General features: G+C 41.4%; 1 protein-coding gene across 4 annotated transcripts in view; it reads right to left on the bottom strand.

Annotated features, from left to right (window-relative positions):
- Window positions 1-24,167, bottom strand: part of LOC118380771 (rho GTPase-activating protein 27-like) — a 59,063-nt gene that overhangs the window by 31,657 nt on the left and 3,239 nt on the right. For all 4 annotated transcript variants that reach the window (XM_052471280.1, XM_052471279.1, XM_052471282.1 and 1 more), the window contains exons 2-3: window positions 21,583-21,776; window positions 20,573-21,386 (exon numbers count right to left, since the gene is read on the bottom strand). In XM_052471280.1, the coding sequence (XP_052327240.1) occupies window positions 20,573-21,386; window positions 21,583-21,662 (894 nt within the window). In that variant the 5' untranslated portion in view covers window positions 21,663-21,776. The remainder of the gene's footprint in view (window positions 1-20,572; window positions 21,387-21,582; window positions 21,777-24,167) is intronic.

The raw sequence follows: 24,167 nt of genomic DNA, 5'->3' as shown, positions 1-24,167 counted from the left end.
TCAGTTAAGAACAAATTCCCCTATGGGACTCGCAATCACGGACGGATGTGCTACAGCCTGGATTCGAACCAGGGACTGTAGTGACACCTCTTGCACTGAGATGCAGTGTCTTAGACCTCTCCACCACTTGGGAGCTCAATAACATCATTATTGATCTCATTATCACCACAAGGTAATCAATACACATGACTAGACAGACAAGAGAGTTGAAATGAGAGAGCTGCATCATTAATCTCTCTGATTGTGGAATGCCCCCTCCCCTGCCCACTAGAAAGAGATATCTAACCACAATAAGCACACACTAACCAGATGTTTGTGAGGTAAAATGTCAGTGTCACCAATAAAAATCAACTACAGGCTTAACCCCCATTGCACCAACACCCACAGTAAGCAGCCCAGAGTAAATGCAATACCTATATGTGAGAAACTATGGTTTTGTGTTGGCAAATGTGTCAACTACCAACTAGCAAAAGTCTAACCTCAAGTCTACATCAAGAGTGCTTAACAGAGCTATGTGCTAAACATGTTGAAGCAGGCATTGCTTGTGTTATTGAGCATGCTCTCTGTACAGTAGGATGAGACTAAGTAGAATAAACAGGAAGTGGGAAGGTGATAACAAGGTAGACGTAAATACTGTTAATATTGTACATACTGAACAAACCCAACACACTCTGATCTCTATTCTGGACAGCCTAATTTAGCCATAGTTTTACTGAGGCTGTACTGTTGTATCTAGATATACAGTATAGTGTACAGTTAGTTCTGGACCTACCTGGGCTGGTATTGGGAGAGCCAAGGTCCCCCGGACCCGGTACCTATGCTGGGGCTTTGCATAAAGATCCACCATGTTTAAGTAATCCCAATGAGTAGAGCCATATAATCCTACAGCTGAATAGAGCACAGCTACACTAGCTATCACAGGACTGAACTGACACGAGCTGAGGCAGGCGGGCAGGCACACACACCCTAACACACACATCCTCTCAGACCAGCTGTGTCTGCTGGTGACCAATGACAGTTAGAGATTCCTTGAAAAAAAATAACAGCCTTTTCTGTTACAATGACAGGGGGAGGGGGTTCAGAGAGAGAGAGAGAAAGCTAAGATAGTGAAAAAAAACTTGGTTTATCTTCATTCTGAAATAAGAAGGAACTTTATCTCGTCCACTGTCCTCACAGCTCATGTGTTCACTGCTACAACTCTGGTTTGGATTACATCTTCCCTTTGAACATCACGTTTGTAATCACCCTGAAAGTAACTACAACAATACTACTAAAGTATAGTTTTTAAATCAATGACAACAAATCTGAAATGTACACAGCAAAACACAATTGTGCACTGGGGAGAGGTGAAATGTACACATTTATATATATATATGCCATTTAGCAGACGCTTTTATCCAAAGCGACTTACAGTCATGTGTGCATACATTCTACGTATGGGTGGTCCCGGGAATCGAACCCACTACCCTGGCGTTACAAGCGCCATGCTCTGCCAACTGAGCTACAGAAGGACCACTTCAGGGGAAAACATCTCTGTAAAAGTACACAAGGATGAACTCAGATTATCTGAAGTTCTGCAGAGTTGGTGAGAGCTTGACTTGACACAGGAAACGGTAGTGAAGGGACGGGATCCGACTGTTATATATGCTGACTGTCTGATGCCTTTGAACCACCCCAACCAATAGTGTCATAACACCCCAACCAATAGTGTCATAATAACACCCCAACCAATAGTGACATAATAACACCCCAACCAATAGTGTCATAACACCCCAACCAATAGTGTCATAATAACACCCCAACCAATAGTGTCATAATAACACCACAACCAATACTGTCATATCACCCCAACCAATAGTGTCATAATAACACCCCAACCAATAGTGTCATAACACCCCAACCAATAGTGTCATAATAACACCCCAACCAATAGTGGCATAATAACACCCCAACCAATAGTGGCATAATAACACCCCAACCAATAGTGTCATAATAACACCCCAACCAATAGTGTCATAATAACACCCCAACCAATAGTGGCATAATAACACCCCAACCAATAGTGGCATAATAACACCCCAACCAATAGTGGCATAATAACACCCCAACCAATAGTGTCATAATAACACCCCAACCAATAGTGTCGTAATAACACCCCAACCAATAGTGTCATCATAACACCCCAACCAATAGTATCATAATAACACACCAACCAATAGTGTCATAATAACACACCAACCAATAGTATCATAATAACACACCAACCAATAGTGTCATAATAACACACCAACCAATAGTGTCATAATAACACATCAACAAATAGTGTCATAATAACACATAAACCAATAGTATCATAATAACACACCAACCAATAGTGTCATAATAACACCCCAACCAAGTGTCATAATAACACACCAACCAATAGTATCATAATAACACATCAACCAAGTGTCATAATAACACACCAACCAATAGTATCATAATAACACCCCAACCAAGTGTCATAATAACACACCAACCAATAGTATCATAATAACACTCCAACCAAGTGTCATAATAACACACGAACCAATAGTATCATAACACACCAACCAATAGTATCATAACACACCAACCAATAGTGTCATAATAACACCCCAACAAATAGTGTCATAATAACACACCAACCAATAGTGTCATAATAACACACCAACCAATAGCATCATAATAACACACCAACCAAGTGTCATAATAACACACCAACCAAGTGTCATAATAACACACCAACCAATAGTATTTTAATAACACCCCGACCAATAGTATCATAATAACACACCAACCAATAGTATCGTGATAACACCCCTGACCCTGTATCTAGTATTCTTACCCCTATACATATCTACCTCTATCACTCTAGTATCACTGCACATTGTAAATATGGTATTGGAACTGACCCTGTATGCTGACTTACTTTCTCATGTTCTTCTTCTTTTTTTATTTCATGTGAAGCAATGTGATAACATAAAACTACACGCAACAACATGTGAGCACATCTGAGAACACGATCTCATGTTAAATTAATGTGAAATGGTGATCCAAAAAATTCAACATACTGTATTAGAACACGTGACAACTTTTGAGCACATGTGAAAGCCCAGTCGTTAAATGTAATTAATACTTTACGTTAAAAGACATGAATTCAATTGAAACAGTCATGTTTTGTCTAGTTCTCGGTTTATTCCAGTTTGTTCCAGGCAGAGACGTCCATAAGGACATTTTCAGGATGGTCTCAGAACTTTGTATTATGGTTCCCTGGAGGTGTTTTCTAGTTGTGGTGAAAATACGGTAAATCTATAACTAGTTGCTGTATTTTTACAGCTAAAGGTGTTCATGTTAAAGTACGGTATGTGACTGTATTCTGATTACTGAGGACTCAACCTCACTCAGGATTTAAACTCGCAACCTCTTGGCTGCTAGCTACCTGAAGTTCCAACTGAGCCACTAGTCTATGGACATAATGGAGAATCGCTATACATTTATTGCCACAATTTCTTTTGCATTTTGCAGTAAAATTAAATATACAACAACCTGAAGGTGTTATTTCTATAAAATGACAGTATCAAATCAAATGCTGCTGTATTCTGATTTAGCTCTCTGTATAATTCTGTACTGTGTACTGGTTGGGGCTCATTAGCATCTTTTGGGTTGTGATCAAATACAGTGCCTTCAGAAAGTATTCATATCCCTTGACTTATTTCACATTGTTTTATTAGAGCCTGAATTCAAAACGTATTAAATAGATTTATTTTTTCACCCATTTAATGACTTAAAATTATGTTCAATTTGAGTGTCGTTATTTCTATACAGCCTACAATTTCTCCTTCTGAACTTCTAATGCGAGTGAGACTGGTATGGCTTTGTGGCGATGACCATACGAGCAGCTGCTCACCGATTTGACAGGTCTAATGCAGTGTCATGAGCTAGCCCTTTCAGTGACTCAAACCCCTGCTCTCCTGTTAGGGGGAGTGGCAGTTTTATGACTTTACAACCACGTCGTTCTAAATTCCTTGCAGAGACTCGTCTCCCTGACAATGCAGTATGGAAGAGAAAGGGTCAAAGAAACAAAGGAACTCTCCCGCCAAATTCTACTAAATCCCAAAATTTTAGAAGTGAACAATATTCCTATTTTGGAGAATGTGTAAACGGTCGGTGGAGAAGCCAGCTAACGAGCCGGTCCATTTTGTTTCATGTTTGTGACCTCATGAAAAACAATACAGCCACATTCCCCAGAAAGCTGAGTCACTGGCTTAGTGGTGCTCTTCCATGCCATCCCTAGGAGGGGTGCGTCACTTGAGTGGGTTGAGTCACTGACGTGGTCTTCCTGTCTGGGTTAGCGCCCCCCCTTGGGTTGTGCCTTAGCGGAGATCTTTGGGGGCTATACTCGGCCTTGTCTCAGGATGGTAAGTTGGTGCTTGAAGATATCCCTCTAGGGGTTGTGGGGGCTGTGCCTTGGCAAAGTGGGTGGGGTTATATCCTGCCTGTTTGGCCCTGTCCGGGGGTATCATCGGAATGGGGCCACAGTGTCGGGGGGCTAGGGTCAGTGTGTTATGCTCTCTCTCTCTCTCTCTCTCTCTCTCTCTCTCTCTCTCTCTCTCTCTCTCTCTCTCTCTCTCTCTCTCTCTCTCTCTGAGCCCTAGGACCATGCGACCTAGGGCTACCTAGCATGAAGACTCCTTAATGTGTGATTATTATTCGACCATGCTGGTCATTTACGAACATTTCAACATCTTGGCCATCTTCTGTTATAATTTTCACCCGGCACAGCCAGAAGAGGACTGGCCACCCCTCATAGCCTGGCTCCTCTCTAGGTTTTGGCCTAGGGAGATTTCCTAGCCACCATGCTTCTACACCTGCATTGCTTGCTGTTTGGGGTTTTAGGCTGGGTTTCTGTACAGCACTTTGATATATCAGCTGATGTAAGGGCTATATAAATACATTTGATTACCCTAACTCTGTTTATACAGGTTCCTCAGTTATGAGGCTTGCATCTAATTATTGTATAAAATGAATGAGTAAAGCTTAAACTATTTGCGAAATGATGTAAAGTGATGTTAACCTTCAAAATGACAGAATTAGCCTTCCATGTCAATTCTGACTAACTCAGTAGCCACTCCCAAGTGAATAGACATTGGTTGTAAATTATGAACCAACCTCCTTTCCACTCTTGAATAAAAGCCTCCGTGACAAAAAGTCACCTCAGTTCCAAATACAGTGAGGGATTAAAAAGGGATAATTATAATTTCAACCCTACAGGCCAAAAAATGCTCCATAGGTGAAATGGGATGAACTCTGAACTATTGATCACCTAGAGAAGAAGTGCATATATCAGACTGCAGCTGAACATATGTGCAAATCTAGTATGAGAACACTGACCGACGAGGAAGCATCTCCAGAGTGAGCTGAACCTCTCAGACCACGTGAACTTCTCACACGACGACCTGGAAGATTCCACCAAGGATGAGGGTGACATCGACTGGGCAAACCAGAGCCTCATATCACCAGCTCAACTATTGAAGCCAGCTTCACGTAAATACAATGCATTACTTTTCAGAATGAGCGATCGTTCGTGGCATATGTATTTATGTGAGAATAGCTTCCCAGGCCTGATAGAGACCCACCCCCTTTGGCAGTTCTATCTTGGCGGAAAACGTTATAGTTGGCAATGGAGATTTCAGGGTTTTTGGTGGTTTTCCTAAGCCAGGATTCAGACACGGCTAAGACATCTGGGTTAGCAGAGTGTGCTAAAGCAGTGAGTAAAACAAACTGAGGGAGTAGGCTTCTAATGTTAACATGCATGAAACCAAGGCTTTTACGTTTACAGAAGTCAACAAATGAGAGCACCTGGGGGTGGGAGTGGAGCTAGACACTGCAGGACCTGGATTAACCTCCATATCACCAGAAGAACAGAGGAGAAGTAGGATAAGGGTACGGCTAAAGGCTATATGAACTGGCCGTCTAGCACGTTCAGAACAGAGAGTAAAAGGAGCAGGTTTCTAGGCACGATAGCATAGATTCAAGGCATAGTGTACAGACAAAGGTAAGTTAGGATGTGAGTATATTGGAGGTAAACCTAGGCATTGAGTAATGAAGAGAGAGATATAGTCTCTAGAGATGTTTAAACCAGGTGATGTCATCGCATATGTAGGAGGTGGAACAACATGGTTGGTTAAGGCATATTGAGCAGGGCTAGAGGCTCTACAGTGAAATAAGACAGTAATCACTAACCAGGACAGTAATGGACGAGGCATATTGATATTAGAGAGAGGCATGCATAGCCAAGTGAACATATGGGTCCAGTGAGTGGTTGGGCTGGCTGGGGACACGGCGATTCAGACAGTCAGCAGGCCGATGCTAACAAGCTAACAGTTAGTAGGCCGGGAGTAAAGCAAGCTAGCAGCTAGCAATGGCTAGCAGTTAGCAGACCGGGCAGGCAAGCTAACAGTTAGCAGACCGGGTCCGGCAGCTAGCAGTTAGCAGACCGGGAAAGAAAGCAAGCAGATAGCAGGGGCTAGAAAGTTAGCCTTTGGGGGACATCGCGATGGGGGTAAGTCTGTTTTTGCCTCTTCATGCGGTGACATCGATAGACCAGTCGTGGAATTAGTAGGGTTCCAAGTAGCTCTAGCAGGCCTAGCTGGTTAGCATAATAGGCCTTCAGCGGGCGTCGCACCTGAGGGGCCTTTTGGAGTCCTCGGGCAGATTATGTCGGTATTCAAGTCGTAGGGGATCTGTGGGGTTCCATGCCCCGTACCGGCTGTAGAAGGGGTCCGGATATTGTAGCCCAGGAGTATACTTAGGTGGTATCACAGGAGCCCTGTCCGGGCTTGCTTCAAGCTAATTGGTGCTTGCTCTGGGATGGAAACGCTAGCCAGGAGTTGTCATCCGGGATTGCGGTTAGCTAGTTGTGAAGATCCAGATGAAAATGTTCAGTTTGCGGTAGGGATCCGGGGATAAAAATAACAGGTCCGGTATGCTCTGGTTAGAGTCACGTTGTTCGAACTGGCGAGAGCTTTCCGAGCTGAAGGTTAGCTGATGACCGCTGGCAATGGTTTGCTGACTGATAGCTGGTAGTTAGCTGGCTTGCTTCAGTTGAGAGATTCCAGATCCGATGTAAATATAAATACTTTAGAAAAAAAAAAGCAGATCCACGACACATTGGTTGAGGCGGGTTGCAGGAGAGTATTTAGATGAGGTTTAGCAAAATAATTTAAAGGATATGCGACGAAAAAGATGTAAAACGATATATACAGGGACACGACAGGACAAAGACATCTGACTGCTATGCCATCTTGGATCAGAAAATGTGAAATCATGTGATTTTTCCCAGTGACCACAACCAATAGTATCATAACACCACCCCAACCAATAGTATCACAATGACTCCCAACACCCCAACCAATATTATAATAATAACACCCAACAGTATCATAATAACACCCCAACCAATAGTATTTCAAATTAGTGTTTAAAATTAAAATATCATCCCTTATAATGAATAATGTTGACTAAAAGAGGGACAGCGATGTACTGTGGAAAAGGAAACATCGTTGTGATGTTGAACTAGCTCCTGAAGAAGGAGATGATTGAAGAGGAAACATCGTTGTGATGTTGAACTAGCTCCTGAAGAAGGAGATGGTTGAAGAGGAAACATCGTTGTGATGTTGAACTAGCTCTTGAAGAAGGAGATGATTGAAGAGGAAACATCGTTGTGATGTTGAACTAGCTCCTGAAGAAGGAGATGGTTGAAGAGGAAACATCGTTGTGATGTTGAACTAGCTCCTGAAGAAGGAGATGGTTGAAGAGGAAACATCGTTGTGATGTTGAACTAGCTCTTGAAGAAGGAGATGGTTGAAGAGGAAACATTGTTGTGATGTTGAACTAGCTCCTGAAGAAGGAGATGGTTGAAGAGGAAACATTGTTGTGATGTTGAACTAGCTCTTGAAGAAGGAGATGGTTGAAGAGGAAACATCGTTGTGATGTTGAACTAGCTCCTGAAGAAGGAGATGGTTGAAGAGGAAACATCGTTGTGATGTTGAACTAGCTCTTGAAGAAGGAGATGGTTGAAGAGGAAACATCGTTGTGATGTTGAACTAGCTCTTGAAGAAGGAGATGATTGAAGAGGAAACATCGTTGTGATGTTGAACTAGCTCCTGAAGAAGGAGATGGTTGAAGAGGAAACATCGTTGTGATGTTGAACTAGCTCCTGAAGAAGGAGATGATTGAAGAGGAAACATTGTTGTGATGTTGAACTAGCTCTTGAAGAAGGAGATGGTTGAAGAGGAAACATCGTTGTGATGTTGAACTAGCTCTTGAAGAAGGAGATGGTTGAAGAGGAAACATCGTTGTGATGTTGAACTAGCTCTTGAAGAAGGAGATGATTGAAGAGGAAACATCGTTGTGATGTTGAACTAGCTCCTGAAGAAGGAGATGGTTGAAGAGGAAACATCGTTGTGATGTTGAACTAGCTCCTGAAGAAGGAGATGATTGAAGAGGAAACATTGTTGTGATGTTGAACTAGCTCTTGAAGAAGGAGATGGTTGAAGAGGAAACATCGTTGTGATGTTGAACTAGCTCTTGAAGAAGGAGATGGTTGAAGAGGAAACATCGTTGTGATGTTGAACTAGCTCTTGAAGAAGGAGATGATTGAAGAGGAAACATCGTTGTGATGTTGAACTAGCTCCTGAAGAAGGAGATGGTTGAAGAGGAAACATCGTTGTGATGTTGAACTAGCTCCTGAAGAAGGAGATGGTTGAAGAGGAAACATCGTTGTGATGTTGAACTAGCTCCTGAAGAAGGAGATGGTTGAAGAGGAAACATCGTTGTGATGTTGAACTAGCTCTTGAAGAAGGAGATGGTTGAAGAGGAAACATCGTTGTGATGTTGAACTAGCTCCTGAAGAAGGAGATGGTTGAAGAGGAAACATCGTTGTGATGTTGAACTAGCTCTTGAAGAAGGAGATGGTTGAAGAGGAAACATCGTTGTGATGTTGAACTAGCTCCTGAAGAAGGAGATGGTTGAAGAGGAAACATCGTTGTGATGTTGAACTAGCTCCTGAAGAAGGAGATGGTTGAAGAGGAAACATCGTTGTGATGTTGAACTAGCTCCTGAAGAAGGAGATGGTTGAAGAGGAAACATCGTTGTGATGTTGAACTAGCTCCTGAAGAAGGAGATGGTTGAAGAGGAAACATCGTTGTGATGTTGAACTAGCTCTTGAAGAAGGAGATGGTTGAAGAGGAAACATCGTTGTGATGTTGAACTAGCTCTTGAAGAAGGAGATGATTGAAGAGGAAACATCGTTGTGATGTTGAACTAGCTCCTGAAGAAGGAGATGGTTGAAGAGGAAACATCGTTGTGATGTTGAACTAGCTCCTGAAGAAGGAGATGGTTGAAGAGGAAACATCGTTGTGATGTTGAACTAGCTCCTGAAGAAGGAGATGGTTGAAGAGGAAACATCGTTGTGATGTTGAACTAGCTCCTGAAGAAGGAGATGGTTGAAGAGGAAACATCGTTGTGATGTTGAACTAGCTCTTGAAGAAGGAGATGGTTGAAGAGGAAACATCGTTGTGATGTTGAACTAGCTCCTGAAGAAGGAGATGGTTGAAGAGGAAACATCGTTGTGATGTTGAACTAGCTCTTGAAGAAGGAGATGGTTGAAGAGGAAACATCGTTGTGATGTTGAACTAGCTCCTGAAGAAGGAGATGGTTGAAGAGGAAACATCGTTGTGATGTTGAACTAGCTCCTGAAGAAGGAGATGGTTGAAGAGGAAACATCGTTGTGATGTTGAACTAGCTCCTGAAGAAGGAGATGGTTGAAGAGGAAACATCGTTGTGATGTTGAACTAGCTCTTGAAGAAGGAGATGGTTGAAGAGGAAACATCGTTGTGATGTTGAACTAGCTCCTGAAGAAGGAGATGGTTGAAGAGGAAACATCGTTGTGATGTTGAACTAGCTCTTGAAGAAGGAGATGGTTGAAGAGGAAACATCGTTGTGATGTTGAACTAGCTCCTGAAGAAGGAGATGGTTGAAGAGGAAACATCGTTGTGATGTTGAACTAGCTCCTGAAGAAGGAGATGGTTGAAGAGGAAACATCGTTGTGATGTTGAACTAGCTCCTGAAGAAGGAGATGGTTGAAGAGGAAACATCGTTGTGATGTTGAACTAGCTCCTGAAGAAGGAGATGGTTGAAGAGGAAACATCGTTGTGATGTTGAACTAGCTCTTGAAGAAGGAGATGGTTGAAGAGGAAACATCGTTGTGATGTTGAACTAGCTCCTGAAGAAGGAGATGGTTGAAGAGGAAACATCGTTGTGATGTTGAACTAGCTCCTGAAGAAGGAGATGGTTGAAGAGGAAACATCGTTGTGATGTTGAACTAGCTCTTGAAGAAGGAGATGGTTGAAGAGGAAACATCGTTGTGATGTTGAACTAGCTCCTGAAGGAAATGGTTGCCATATTTTGTATAGCCTCCAATTGGCCTAAAGGAGAATAATCAGAACGTTCTCTTATAGCCTTGAGCAATGCTACAAAGCAGCAATCTGCCTAAAATCAGGCCACAAAAACATAGTCGGCCTATTAATGGAGTCTGATTCCTACCCATTACATCACTCCTCATGGCCCAGAATCCTGGATTACCCCAGAGACGGCAGTTATGGCTCCATTTACAATCTACATACAGTACAGCAGCCGTATCCCTTCCCTACCCATCTCCTCACTTCACTTTAACTCAGGCCAGGCTGATTGACATGTCTCTTCTGACTGCCCCGAGGCAGAGAACCTGCTCGCATATGAAGCAGGAGAACATAGAGTTTCGAGAACATACAAATTCTAGAACATAGATGGAACACAGAGATGTATACATTCTACATGTATGGATAGAGAAAAAATAGTGAAGATATGGTAATCTCTGAACATACTGCGGTGTCTGAAACATAAGATAGCGAAACTGACTTAGGTGTTGGGTAACAACTGCTGTCCAAGAATGCATACGGTACTGTACACACCCTTACGGAAAAAAACATAAATTTCACATGTGAAGTGTTCCAAAAATCCATGTTTTCATGTGAACTTATGTGAAGTTAATGTGATAACATTAAAGCAACACATGATAAAATGACACTACAAGTGAAAACGTGATCACATGTGAAGTGTTCCGAAAACACATTTCACATGTGAACTAATGTGGTTTTTCTGTAAGGGCAGTAAAGCCGCTTAGTTAAAATGCATATTTACAGATATGTAGATCACAAGAGCTTTGATAGCGAAGTCCCAAGCAGTTAACCCTATCATAACAAACATAGAGTACATAAAAAAGAACCATGCATCAAGATGAAATTAAAGACATTCCAGATCTAATATGATTCTATGACTAAGGAGACAAGATACTTTAGACCAGTGGTTCCAAAACTGGTACTCCAGCACCAGGGTCAGCACACTTTCAAATGTTTTTTTGCCATCATTGTAAGACTGCCACACACACACACACACACACACTATACATTTATTAAACATAAGAATGAGTGTGAGTTTTTGTCACATCCCGACACGTGGGAAGTGACAAAGAGCTCTTATAGGACCAGGGCACAAATAATAATCAATTATTTTTCTCTTTCTTTAACCATCTTACATAAAACCTTATTTAAATAACTCACCACAAGTTAATGAGAAGGATGCACCGTAACTCTGCAATGTTGGGTTGTATTGGAGAGAGTCTCCGTCTTAAATCATTCTCCACACACAGTCTGTGCCTGTATTTAGTTTTCATGCTAGTGAGGGCTGAGAGTCCACTCTCACATACTGTAGGTACGTGGTTGCAAAAGGCATCAGTGTCTTAACAGCGCGATTTGCCAAGGCAGGATACTCTGAAAATGTGAAGGAAAAAAAATGTTCAAAAACGTAATATTATGATATATTTTTTAATGTGAATCACATTTTTATTTGGGGTACCCCCGACAGCATTACACGTATCCCAGTTTGGGAATACCCGCTTTAGACAATGGTTGAGTTCCCCTGCTCAGATGTTGCATGCATCAACCAAAGATTGCATGCATCAACCAATGGTTGCGTGGCATGTCATCGACTGAGAGATTGCTATAACACGTGGTTAGCTGATAAATAAAATACCTACCCAGGCATTGTAAGATCTGGCAGGCAGCAGCAGCACCTAGGCAGAGGAATGTGGCCAAAGGCTGCGTTTAGACAGGCAGGCCAAATCTGATATTTTTTCCCCGTGAATTAGACTTTTGACCAATCACATCAGATATTTTTCAGAGCTGATCTGAATTAGTGAAAAAAAGATCAGAATTGAGCTGCCTGTGTAAACACAGCCATGAAATAGTCTCATTACAGCTGAGGAGCGGTCATTGGGAGCCTCAAGAGGAGATTTGCACAACAAGCACAGAGAAAAATGCAGAATTTCCATTTCTCTCTCAAATGGTGTGTGTACGTTTACTAAATCAAATCAAACATTATTTGTCACATGGGCAGAATACAACAAGTGTAGACCTTACCGTGAAAGTGAAGTGACTATGCATAGATAATAAACAGTGAACAGCAGCAGTGTACAAACAAAAGGAGGGGGGATGGGGGGGACTGTTCAGCAGTCTTATGGCTTGGGGGTAGAAGCTGCTAAGGAGCCTTTCGGTCCTTGGCAGTTACAATTTACCAGTACTAATGCAAATAACCTAGTGATCTGGTGAAGTATGCATGAACATGATGATATCAACAAGATCGCAACCGTTTTTTACATTCATATTTTGTTTATAACAATAGTTAAGGAATTTATGGTTCATTTGATCATGTAAGAACACCATTCCTACATTCATTTTCATGTAAATTGAGTCCATTTAACTAGGGTAGTCCACTCCACTCGATAGTCTAACCATCACTATTTTCCACAGAGTCTTGGGATCATGACATCCGGTGTTACCCTAAATGTTGGATTAATCTAAATGTATTCACCCATCCTTACTCTCAAATAACCTCCCAATGATTTCAGTAAGAACCCACTGGGCACACACTGGTTGAATGAATGTTGGTTGAATCAAAGAGGAATAGACATTGAATTGACTGACGTCTGTGCCTAGTGAGAAGCCAAGCCTAGCATGTGTCCCAAATGACTGTCTATTATCTATATAGTGCACTACTTTTGAACAGAGCCATAGGGAATGACCCATAGGGCTCTGGTAAAAAGTATTAAGTGCACCATACAAATAAGATGCACCCTATATTGAATCGGGAGTCATTTGGGCCAGTGTTGCTGTTTAGGAGGAGAGAAAAAACAGACAGTGTTCAGTCTTCTTTTCTGTCAGAGAGCAGGATCAGATAGATAGGTCTCTCTCTCACACATAATCTGTTGGAGCAGTTTCCTGGCATTTGATTTTGGCAGGCAGAGGTCAATATTCAATCAAAATGTTGAACTCTGATCAAATAAATGCATTCTTTTTGCCAGTAAATTTAATTAGAAACAGAAAAAGCTTTTTTTAACCTGGTTCATTCCAAAGCTGACATATTTTGCATACCGTACCCTAATTAATGTTAAATGTTATACAATTACACAAAGTACCAGTCAAAAGTTAGGACACACCTACTCATTCCAGGGTTTTTATTTTTTGTATTTTCTACATTGTAGAAAAATAGTGAAGACATCAAAAATATGAAAAAACACCTAAGGAATCATGTAGTAACCGAAAAAACTGTTAAGCAAATTCTTGAAAGTAGCCACCCTTTACCTTGATGACAGCTTTGCACACTCTTGGCATTCTCTCAACCAGCTTCATGCATTTCAATTAACAGGTGTGCCTTGTTAAAAGTTAATTAATGCATTTGAGCCAATCAGTTGTGTTGTGTGTGACAAGGTAGGGGTGGTATACAGAATATGTCCCTATTTGGTAAAAGACCAAGTCCATATTATGGCAAGAACAGCTCAAATAAGCAAAGAGAAACAACAGTCCATCATTACTTTAAGACATGAAGGTCAGTCAATCCGTAACATTTCAAGAACTTTGAAAGTTTCTTCAAGTGCAATCGCAAAAACCGTCAAGCGCTGTGATGAAACTGGCTCTCAACACAGGAAAGGATGACCCAGAGATGCCTCTGCTGCAGAGGATATGTTCATTTGAGTTACCAGCCTCAACATTTGCAGACCAAATGAATTCTTCAAAGGTCAAGTAACAGACACATCTCAACATCGACTGGTCAGTGGAGACTGAATCAGGCTTTCATGGTCAAATTGCTGCAAAAGAACGAAAGAACACCAATAAGAAGAACAAACTTGCTTGGGCCAAAAATCACAAGCAATGGACATTCGACTGGTGGAAATCTGTCCTTTGGTCAGATGAGTCCATCACAGTACCAGTGATTAATTTAGAATTCAAGGCATACTTAAACAGCATGGCTACCACAGCATTCTGCAGCAATACGCCATCCTATCTGGTTTGCGCTTAGTGGGACTACCATTTGTTTTTCAAACCCAACACACTCCTGCAAGACTGTTGGAAAAGCATTCCAGGTGAAGCTGGTTGCGAGAATGCCAAGAGTGTGCAAAGCTGTGATCAAGGCAAAGGGTGACTACTTTGAAGAATCTCATTTGTTTAACACTTTTTTGGTTACTACATGATTCCACATGTGTTATTTCGTAGTTTTTGATGTCTCCACTATTATTTTATAATGTAGAAAACATTTGTTTTTGTCAAACCCTTGAGTGAGTAAGTGTCCAGACTTTTGACTGGTACTGTAGATGTTTATTTATTGTATACTTTTTTTCAAGAAATCATAGAGTAGTTTGACAAAACTTTTTATAAGCTTTCAAATGATATCAAACTCAACCGTTGATCTTTTCCAGTGATGAAGATATGGATGTGTCATGATAGGCTGGGGTATGTAAAATGGGTCAACTTTGAGCACCTCTATCTCCTGAATGTTTTGGCATTCAGGTCTAAAAAGTCACTTTTCTGACCACTTCTACCATGGGCAAACACGTATGGAAGGTTTTGTTCAAATCAAAAAGGGGTGCTGTCAGAAAGGGATTGAAATCAAGGTCCAAATGGCACCCTAGTCCCTACATGTCTCATTGCACAGCGTAAGTGAAGGCTACAGTTACAAGACATGTAAAGGTGATGGGCATTTGCATCGAATAGAAGCATATCAAATTGGTGTCATATGAAAGCTAAGAGTCTATCTTATTGGGAAATGAAGGCATAGAAGGCACCATTTCCAAATAAAAAAAATTGCCTCTGAAAGCAACGTCAGCACAGTGACTAGAACACATCCGAGTACCGTGAGTAGAACACAGTGAGTAGAGCAGTGCGTAAAGCACAGTAGTGTACTATACAGTGAGTAGAACACAGTACTGCACAATCTAATAGTACAGTACAGTAAAGAAAGGTAGAATACATTGTACTGTACTCTGCTGTGGTGTCATTCTCCTCATGTTTCACAAGTTTGGACATTCATATCCATAATTATGCATTTCTGTGTGGTACAGATGAAGGACCCATAATGCAATTCTGTTACCGTATTTCCATTATCGGATGTACAGTTGAAGTCGGAGGTTTACATACACCTTAGCCAAATACATTTAAACTCAGTTCTTCACAATTCCTGACATTCAATCGTAGTAAACCTTTAAGAATTTAAGAATTTAAGAATGTGAAATGTCAGAATAATAGTAGAGAGAATGATTTACTTCAGCTTTTATTTCTTTAATCACATTCCCAGTGGGTCAGAAGTTTACATACACTCAATTAGTATTTGGTAGCATTGCCTTTAAATTGTTTAACTTGGGTCAAAGTTTTGGGTAGCCTTCCACAAGCTTCCCACAATAAGTTGGGTGAATTTTGGCCCATTCCACTTGACAGAGCTGGTGTAACTGAGTCAGGTTTGTAGGCCTCCTTGCTCGCACACGCTTTTTCAGTTCTGCCCACAGATTTTCCATGGGATTGAGGTCAGGGATTTGTGATGGCCACTCCAATACCTTGACTTTGTTGTCCTAAAGCCATTTTGCCACAATTTTGGAAGTATGCTTGGGGTCAATGTCCATTTGGAAGACCCATTTGCGACCAAGCTTTAACTTCCTGACTGATGTCTTGAGATGTTGCTTCAATATATCCACATAATTTATTTCCTCATGATGCCATCTATTTTGTGAAGTGCACCAGTCCCTCCTGCAGCAAAGCACTCCCACAACATGATGCTGCCACCACGTGCTTCACGGTTGGGATGATGTTCTTCGGCTTGCAAGCCTCCCCCTTTTTCATCCAAACATAACGATGGTCATTATGGCCAAACAGATCTATTTATGGCCAAACAGTTCAACCCAGAGGGCATTTCTCCAAAAATACGATCTTTGTCCCCATGTGCAGTTGCAAACCGTAGTCTGGCTTTTTTTATAGCGGTTTTGGAGCAGTGGTTTCTTCCTTGCTGAGCAGCCTTTCAGGTTATGTTGATATAGGACTTGTTTTACTGTGGATATAGATACTTTTGTACTTGTTTCCTTCAGCGTCTTCACAGGGTCCTTTGCTGTTGTTGTGGGATTGATTTGCACTTTTCGCACCAAAGTACGTTCATCTCTAGGAGACAGAACGCGTCTAATTCCTGAGCGGTATGACAGCTGTGTGGTCCCATGGTGTTTATACTTGCGTACTATTGTTTGTACAGATGAACGTGGTACCTTCAGGCGTTTGGACATTTCTCCCAAGGATGAACCAGACTTGTGGAGGTCTACAATTTTTTTTCTGAGGTCTTGGCTGATTTCTTTTGATTTTCCCATGATGTCAAGCAAAGAGGCACTAAGTTTGAAGGTAGGCCTTGAAATACATCCACAGGTACACCTTCAATTGACTCAAATGATGTAAATTAGCCTATCAGAAGCTTCTAAATTCATGACATAATCTTCTGGAATTTTCCAAGCTGTTTAAAGGCAGTCAACTTAGTGTATGTAAACTTCTGACCCACTGGAATTATGATACAGTGAAAAAATCTTTCTGTAAACAATTGTTGGAAAAATTACTTGTGTCATGCACAAAGCAGATGTCCTAATCGACTTGCCAAAACTATAGTTTGTTAACAGGAAATTTGTGGAGTGGTTGAAAAACAAGTTTTAATGACTCCGACCTAAGTGAATGTAAACTTCAACTGTAAATCCACTTCACTTACTGTAGTTCAATAACCAAAATATACTTTTTCAAACTCATGTTGCCATGATGTTTAACAGTTCTTTGGAAAACGCGATTGCATGATTTTACTGTAATTTCTTTACCAAAGTTTGAATCTGCACAGTTCTTCCACTAAATTTAATTTTGTACATTTTTCAGTGGAAATTGTTAAAAGTAGTCATTGTGCATAGACCTGTATGGTTTGTTAAACTTTGAAATCAATGTTTTTTGTTAGCATACATTTTAAAGTCAAAGTCAAAGTGTAAAACCCCTTGTCATTCACTCCTGAAAAAGCCTCCAGGACTGATATCTAGCTACACCAAAACATCTACTTATTTCAGGAATCTGTAGCACATGGCACATCATTACAGCTCTAGAACACAGTGAATACAGGTTGAAGGCTCTCTGTACATTCTGTTTGATTAAAGATTATTCATCAGAATTTAGAATGCATCCACTGTACTGTACACAACTTAAATGTTTTAGCATATGTTGATTTGGATGCATGAAAATAATGACATAGTTGGGAGAGGAAATGTATAGAACATGCAAATAGCTGACACTAACACAGGAACTGTGGATGGATCCCATGCCAGAAAGGACAGAACTATATAGTGCACTACTTTTGACCATAGGGATCAAACCCAGAACAGCCTAGCCAATCAACCATCCCAGATTTTTTTCTTTCACCTTTATTTAACCAGGTAGGCCAGTTGAGAACAAGTTCTCATTTACAACTGCGACCTGGCCAAGATAAAGGAAAGCAGTGCGACAAAAACAACAACAGAGTTACACAGGGGATAAACAAAATGACAGACAATAACATAATAGAACATCTGTATACAGTGTATGCAAATGAACTATTTACCTAGAAGGCTTAAAGTCAGGAAACAATGGAACTAGCCTAAGGTACATGTACTGAGTAGCGATGAGAAATTACCAATAATGTTAGCTTGATTGCCGGTGTGCACAGCCTATACCCACACACACACACACACACACACACACACACACACACACACACACACACACACACACACACACACACACACACACACACACACACACACACACACACACACACACACACACACACACACACATACACATGGCATGGTTGGCACTGCCACCTAACCTAAGCCCTGGCTAGCTCCATCGACTAAATTCAACTCTATACCCCACACATCATCATGGAAACGGAACCTCTATTGTGGGACAGTGGGGCTCCACTTGAGGGGTCCTGGCAAGTCCACATGAGTAACAGCTCTTGTCTGTCCTAAATGCACTACATAGGGAATGGGGTGCCACTTGGGATGCAAATCAGTGTCCCAACAGACAGGTGAAAGTAAGGGGGTCATTAATTCCACTGAGGAGGATTGTGGAGAGCCACAAACCAGCTCTCTGGAAGTTAAGTTAAGCAAACTAGTTCAAATTCTGTTATAGCAAATGTAACAACAATGTAGGCCTACTTTACAGACTACTTTCAAACTCTGCACACTAGTTTATACAGAAATGTAAATGTTTACACATTGCCACCCGCAAGCGCAACAATGTAATAAATGAATTCTCAGCATTGAGAAGGATATAAAATGTTCGTTCCATGCTTGACAACATCCTGATACTAGGAGCGGCCTACGTCACTTCACCTCGGAACAGGTGAACCAACGATGAAAAGCAGACTCGCGGAATGTTTCAGCTTTCTCAAAAAAACGATGTTGCTTCACTGTGACGCCTGTCAAACCAACCAACTGAAGTCAATGTAATTTGCGTTTGCAAAATGTTTATATTTTTTACGGCGGTATAATTCTCGTCAACGTCACCGGTGCTCTGGCAACAGGTAGCTGGAAGCTACAGCCAGTAGTTTGGGAGTGGTTTGTTGGTAGCCTAAGTTTCTGATTAACTCTTTCCTTTCTTGTTACAGTTGGTATGTATTTGAACTAGCCGAACTAACCGGTTTCTAACCTGTTCTGTGGTTGCCCCACCAACTGCCCTAACCCCCACCCACATTCACGAAAGTAAAAAAGAGGAAAGAAAAGGTAGAAAGAGGATTCCGCTTTTAGGAAATCTCAGATAGTCAAATGTTCCAATCAAATTGCATAGGTCCATACACCTAACAGTGATTGTGTCCTGTTAATCGTATTCCAGACAGGTGTACCAAAAGGACCAGATAGAGCACTTGAATCAGCTGGGCCAGACCGTCCAGACCCTACAGTTGCATTCTAGGGGCAGTGGCACCCCTTACCCCATTGGACTGGCACACAAAAGCAAAAGGGCTTGTGTATATGAGCTGCCACAGAATAACACATGGAGTCTACTATAGCTAGTATATGCTATGTTAGGAATCTTTCCATACATTAGCAGGGATTTGACCCTTTCATGGATAACTTGTACATGTCTGTACAAGACAACAGCACAACCTTCAATCAAACTCACTGCATTCTGTTATCCATAAACTCACCATGTATCTTTAATGCAGATCACAAGGCTCACTTACTGAAAGCGTCTTTTGAGTCATGCTTTTGGAAACCAGATGGTATAACTATTTCCCTGAATGTGATATAGTTTGTGATTCATTAGCTGAGTCCTGTTGACCATATTAACTTTTGGGAAATCTGACAGAATAAGTAATATGCCTAGTTCTCATCTGTTTGTGATTAATTTGTGCATCCTAAATGGCACCCTATTCCTTATATAAAGGGCACAACTTTTGAACAGAGGCCCTGGTTAAAAGTAGTGCACTGTATATGGCCCTCAAACTCAACTCTGGACCTCGAAGCCAGTTCCTCTATGTTTTTTCATTGTTCCCCTCTAATCAGTGACTGATTTAGACCTGGGACACCAGGTGCATGCAATCAGTTATCAGGTAGAACAGAACACCAGCAGGCCCTGGACCACTGGTAAGAGTTGAGTACCCCTGATATATAAGGAATAGGGTGCCATTGGGGATGCAAACCATTGAGTATTTCCCAGAGTATAACAATAATTCCTCTGTGAATCTTGGATAAAATATCTCCTTTTCTTAAGATAAACACAACAGGGTAACGACAATGAACAAACCAAATAGTGAACATAGTGATTCCCAACCTCAGTAATACTTTCTTCAAAAAGCTGAGGGAAAAAAAGCATTGACAGAGCATTTCAAGGCTTGATTACTTCTGTGCTTATCCATCAGACCTTTAATGCTTGTCTGGATGCCAGTTCTACCATGACTGAACAGCACACTCTGATGTCAGAAGTTAGTAATACCAGTTATTTTCTCTGACGTTCCCATCCAACTCACATCCTTTACAAATGGCCTCATGTAAATCATTATAAAGTCAAATAAAATACTTGCATACTATAAATGTATGTAGGATGTTATGAATGTCTACAGTGAAACTTAATCCTACCTGAGCTGTAGGGGAAGGGGCTGTAATGTCAATCGGACCAGAAGTTCGATCCAGGCTCTGCTGTTGTTCTGCTGGTGTTTCAGTTGAACCCAAAGATCCAGCCAGTTCTGTTCCCACAAAGTCTGTCAACTCTGAGTGCTGGGTATCTGATATAGTCTCATGGATATCTGAGTCCTGAGATAAATGAGATAGCCCACTAGGATCCCCTGGCAGTGTTTTCGTTATCCGGCCACCTGAGATCAGCTGTTTATCTTGATCCTTGATAAGTGTAGGAGGGCTTGACTGCAGCTGGGGAAGTCTGCTTGTGGGCTCAGGTGAGACATGGAGCTTTAGGGAACAGTGCTGCAACATATCACCAGGACCTTGAGCGTCTGAGGCTGAGGTGAATGAGAAACCTGGAGCTAAACTTCGCCTCTTCAGATCATGTGGTGGGATATCTCTAGTCTCGTTATTGGAGGTCTGCAGTCCCACCATGGTCTTCATGTGCTCATAATGCTTGATATCATCAATGTCGAGTGAGACCCCGAACGTGGACATCCTGAGAGTGGTGGCTCTCGCAGAGTGATCCGTGGACATGCGGACCTTCGTCACAGCACCTGACCATTGACCTTTGTTAGACATGTCCAGTGGCTCTCTGTCAGTCGTTGACTGCAAGAATGTGTGACTCTGAGTCCCATAATTAGTGAGGTCCAGTGGGCCCTGGGTCTTCACAGAGAGCTCCCTCACATACTTGGCAGGGATATAGAAGGGTTTGGTCCTCTGGTCCTTCCGGACATGCCACCAGTAGTCGTTGGTCCTGGAGACCAGGATGTACCTGTGAACATTAGAGGCCCAGAGAGGCAACGTGAAGAATGTGTTTGGGCTGTGCAATGATGCGTGTACTGTGCATGTATTGTTAAGTTCTATCATCTATATCATGTTGTCTGATCTGTTCCATTGTAATTTTACTTTTTTACCTAAAGACTAATTTCCAGGACAATATTTTCTGGACAATAATTCAATTAAATTACCTCTCGTTGGGCTTGATGGAGACCAGAGCCCCGTCCTTGGCTGTGTACTCATACTCAAACTGCACCTGCACCATCGCCATGTTACTGTAGTTAGGCCTACAGTTACTGTAGTTAGGCCTAGTTAGCCGCTCTGCTGGCTGGAGCCTCTATGTTGAAATGCAGATGGTCACGGTTCAAAAGAGTTCATCTTGGAGCTGGAAACATTCAAAACAGTACATTTAAAATGGGCATATCTGACTTTGTGCGTCTCAAACAGCACCCTATTCCCTTTATAGTGCACTACTTTTGAACCAGGGCACATAGAAAATATTGTGGGCATTTGGGACATACACACATTAAAAACATGATGAAAACAAATTCAGATCCAGTAAACTGAGACAGGACTCCGGCCATACAGTTGTAGACATTTGGAAACCTCAACATTATCGGAGTCATTGAATTATATACATGTGTTTTAATAGGATCTCTGAGGTGGGAGTACTCAGTTACTAACGTCATAGTTGACCTCATTCAACATGATCCACTTCTGCCTTACAGATTATCATCATAAAGAATGCAGTGACCAGTAAGGCTGTTTCTGTTTCATGATTTTAACCTGAACAATGGACAGGCAGACATCAGTAAATGTTGTCTCCCATCTCCCAAACTTAAAGAGCTCTATAGACTCACAACACAGAGCCCACAGAACAGGAAGCCTGTAGCCCAGCACCAACATGGGTTGATGATGCACAGCTTACTCCATTGTCAAGCTGCAATCTCAGTTTGCCATATAAGGCCTCCAGAAACACGGGGAGAACTTATGAAAACAAAGGACTCAATTCCTTCTTCTAATTTCAATAGTGACATCATTGACAACCAGGACCAATAACTGGTCAGAAGTCCAAGTCTATTCCCTCTCCATACTAACCCATTCAAAGTGAGTGGACCAACTGATCTGTCAACATGACAGTTGTTTTTTTGTTGTCAACTGACATAATACTTAGTTCAATTGTTCTATTAAGAGTGCATTTTAAATATTTTCTTTAGGAAAGGGTACGTTTTTGAACTTGATATAGCCTACAGTAACAATCCAACCCTAAATTATAAGGAGTCAGATAGGGGTGGCAGGTAGCTTAGTGGTTAGAGCGTTGGACTAGTATCCGAAAGGTTGCAAGATCGAATCCCCGAGCTGACAAGGTTAAAATCTGTTGTTCTGCCCCTGAACAAGGCACTGTTCCTAAACCATCATTGAAAATAAGAATTTGTTCTTAACTGACTTGCCTAGTTAAATAAAGGTAAAATAGTGCATGGAAAACAGAAGTGAACTATGATTTAATCCCCACCAAGGGGGTCTAGCAGAAGTTAAACATGATTTAATCCCCACCAAGGGGGTCTAGCAGAAGTGAACTATGATTTCCCCCTTAGTGGGACTAGCAGAGGTTAAACATGATTTAATCCACACTAAAGGGGGCCTAACAGAAATGAAACATGATTTAATCCCCACCAAGGGGGCCTAGCATGAGTTAAACATGATTTAATCCCCACTAAGGGGGCCTAGCAGAAATTAAACATGATTTAATCCCCACTAAGGGGGCCTAGCATGAGTTAAACATGATTTAATCCCCACTAAAAGGGCCCAGCAGAAGATAAACATGATTTAATCCCCACTAAAAGGGCCTAGCAGAAGATAAACATGATTTAATCCCCACCAAGGGGTCTAGCAGAAGGTAAACATGATTTAATCCCCACTAAAAGGGCCTAGCAGAAGAGAAACATGATTTAATCCCCACTAAAAGGGTCTAGCAGAAGATAAACATGATTTAATCCCCACTAAAAGGGCCTAACAGAAGTTAAACATGATTTAATCCCCACTAAAAGGGCCTAGCAGAAGAGAAACATTATTTAATCCCCACTAAAAGGGTCTAGCAGAAGATAAACATGATTTAATCCCCACTAAAAGGGCCTAACAGAAATTAAACATGATTTAATCCCCACTAAGGGGGCCTAGCATGAGTTAAACATGATTTAATCCCCACTAAAAGGGCCTAGCAGAAGATAAACATGATTTAATCCCCACCAAGGGGTCTAGCAGAAGATAAACATGATTTAATCCCCACTAAAAGGGCCTATCAGAAGATAAACATGATTTAATCCCCACTAAAAGGGCCTAGCAGAAGAGAAACATGATTTAATCCCCACTAAAAGGGTCTAGCAGAAGATACACATGATTTAATCCCCACTAAAAGGGTCTAGCACAAGATAAACATGATTTAATCCCCACTAAAAGGGTCTAGCAGAAGATAAACATGATTTAATCCCCACCAAGGGGTCTAGCAGAAGGTAAACATGATTTAATCCCCACTAAAAGGGTCTAGCAGAAGATAAACATGATTTAATCCCCACTAAAAGGGTCTAGCACAAGATAAACATGATTTAATCCCCACTAAAAGGGCCTATCAGAAGATAAACTTGATTTAATCCCCACTAAAGGGGCCTATCAGAAGATAAACATGATTTAATCCCCACTAAAAGGGCCTATCAGAAGATAAACATGATTTAATCCCCACCAAGGGGTCTAGCAGAAGGTAAACATGATTTAATCCCCA

The sequence above is a fragment of the Oncorhynchus keta genome, chromosome 2, assembly GCF_023373465.1.
Source record: "Oncorhynchus keta strain PuntledgeMale-10-30-2019 chromosome 2, Oket_V2, whole genome shotgun sequence".
In the NCBI taxonomy this organism is placed as follows: Eukaryota; Metazoa; Chordata; class Actinopteri; order Salmoniformes; family Salmonidae; genus Oncorhynchus; species Oncorhynchus keta.
This window is presented reverse-complemented; position numbering and strand designations above follow the sequence as displayed.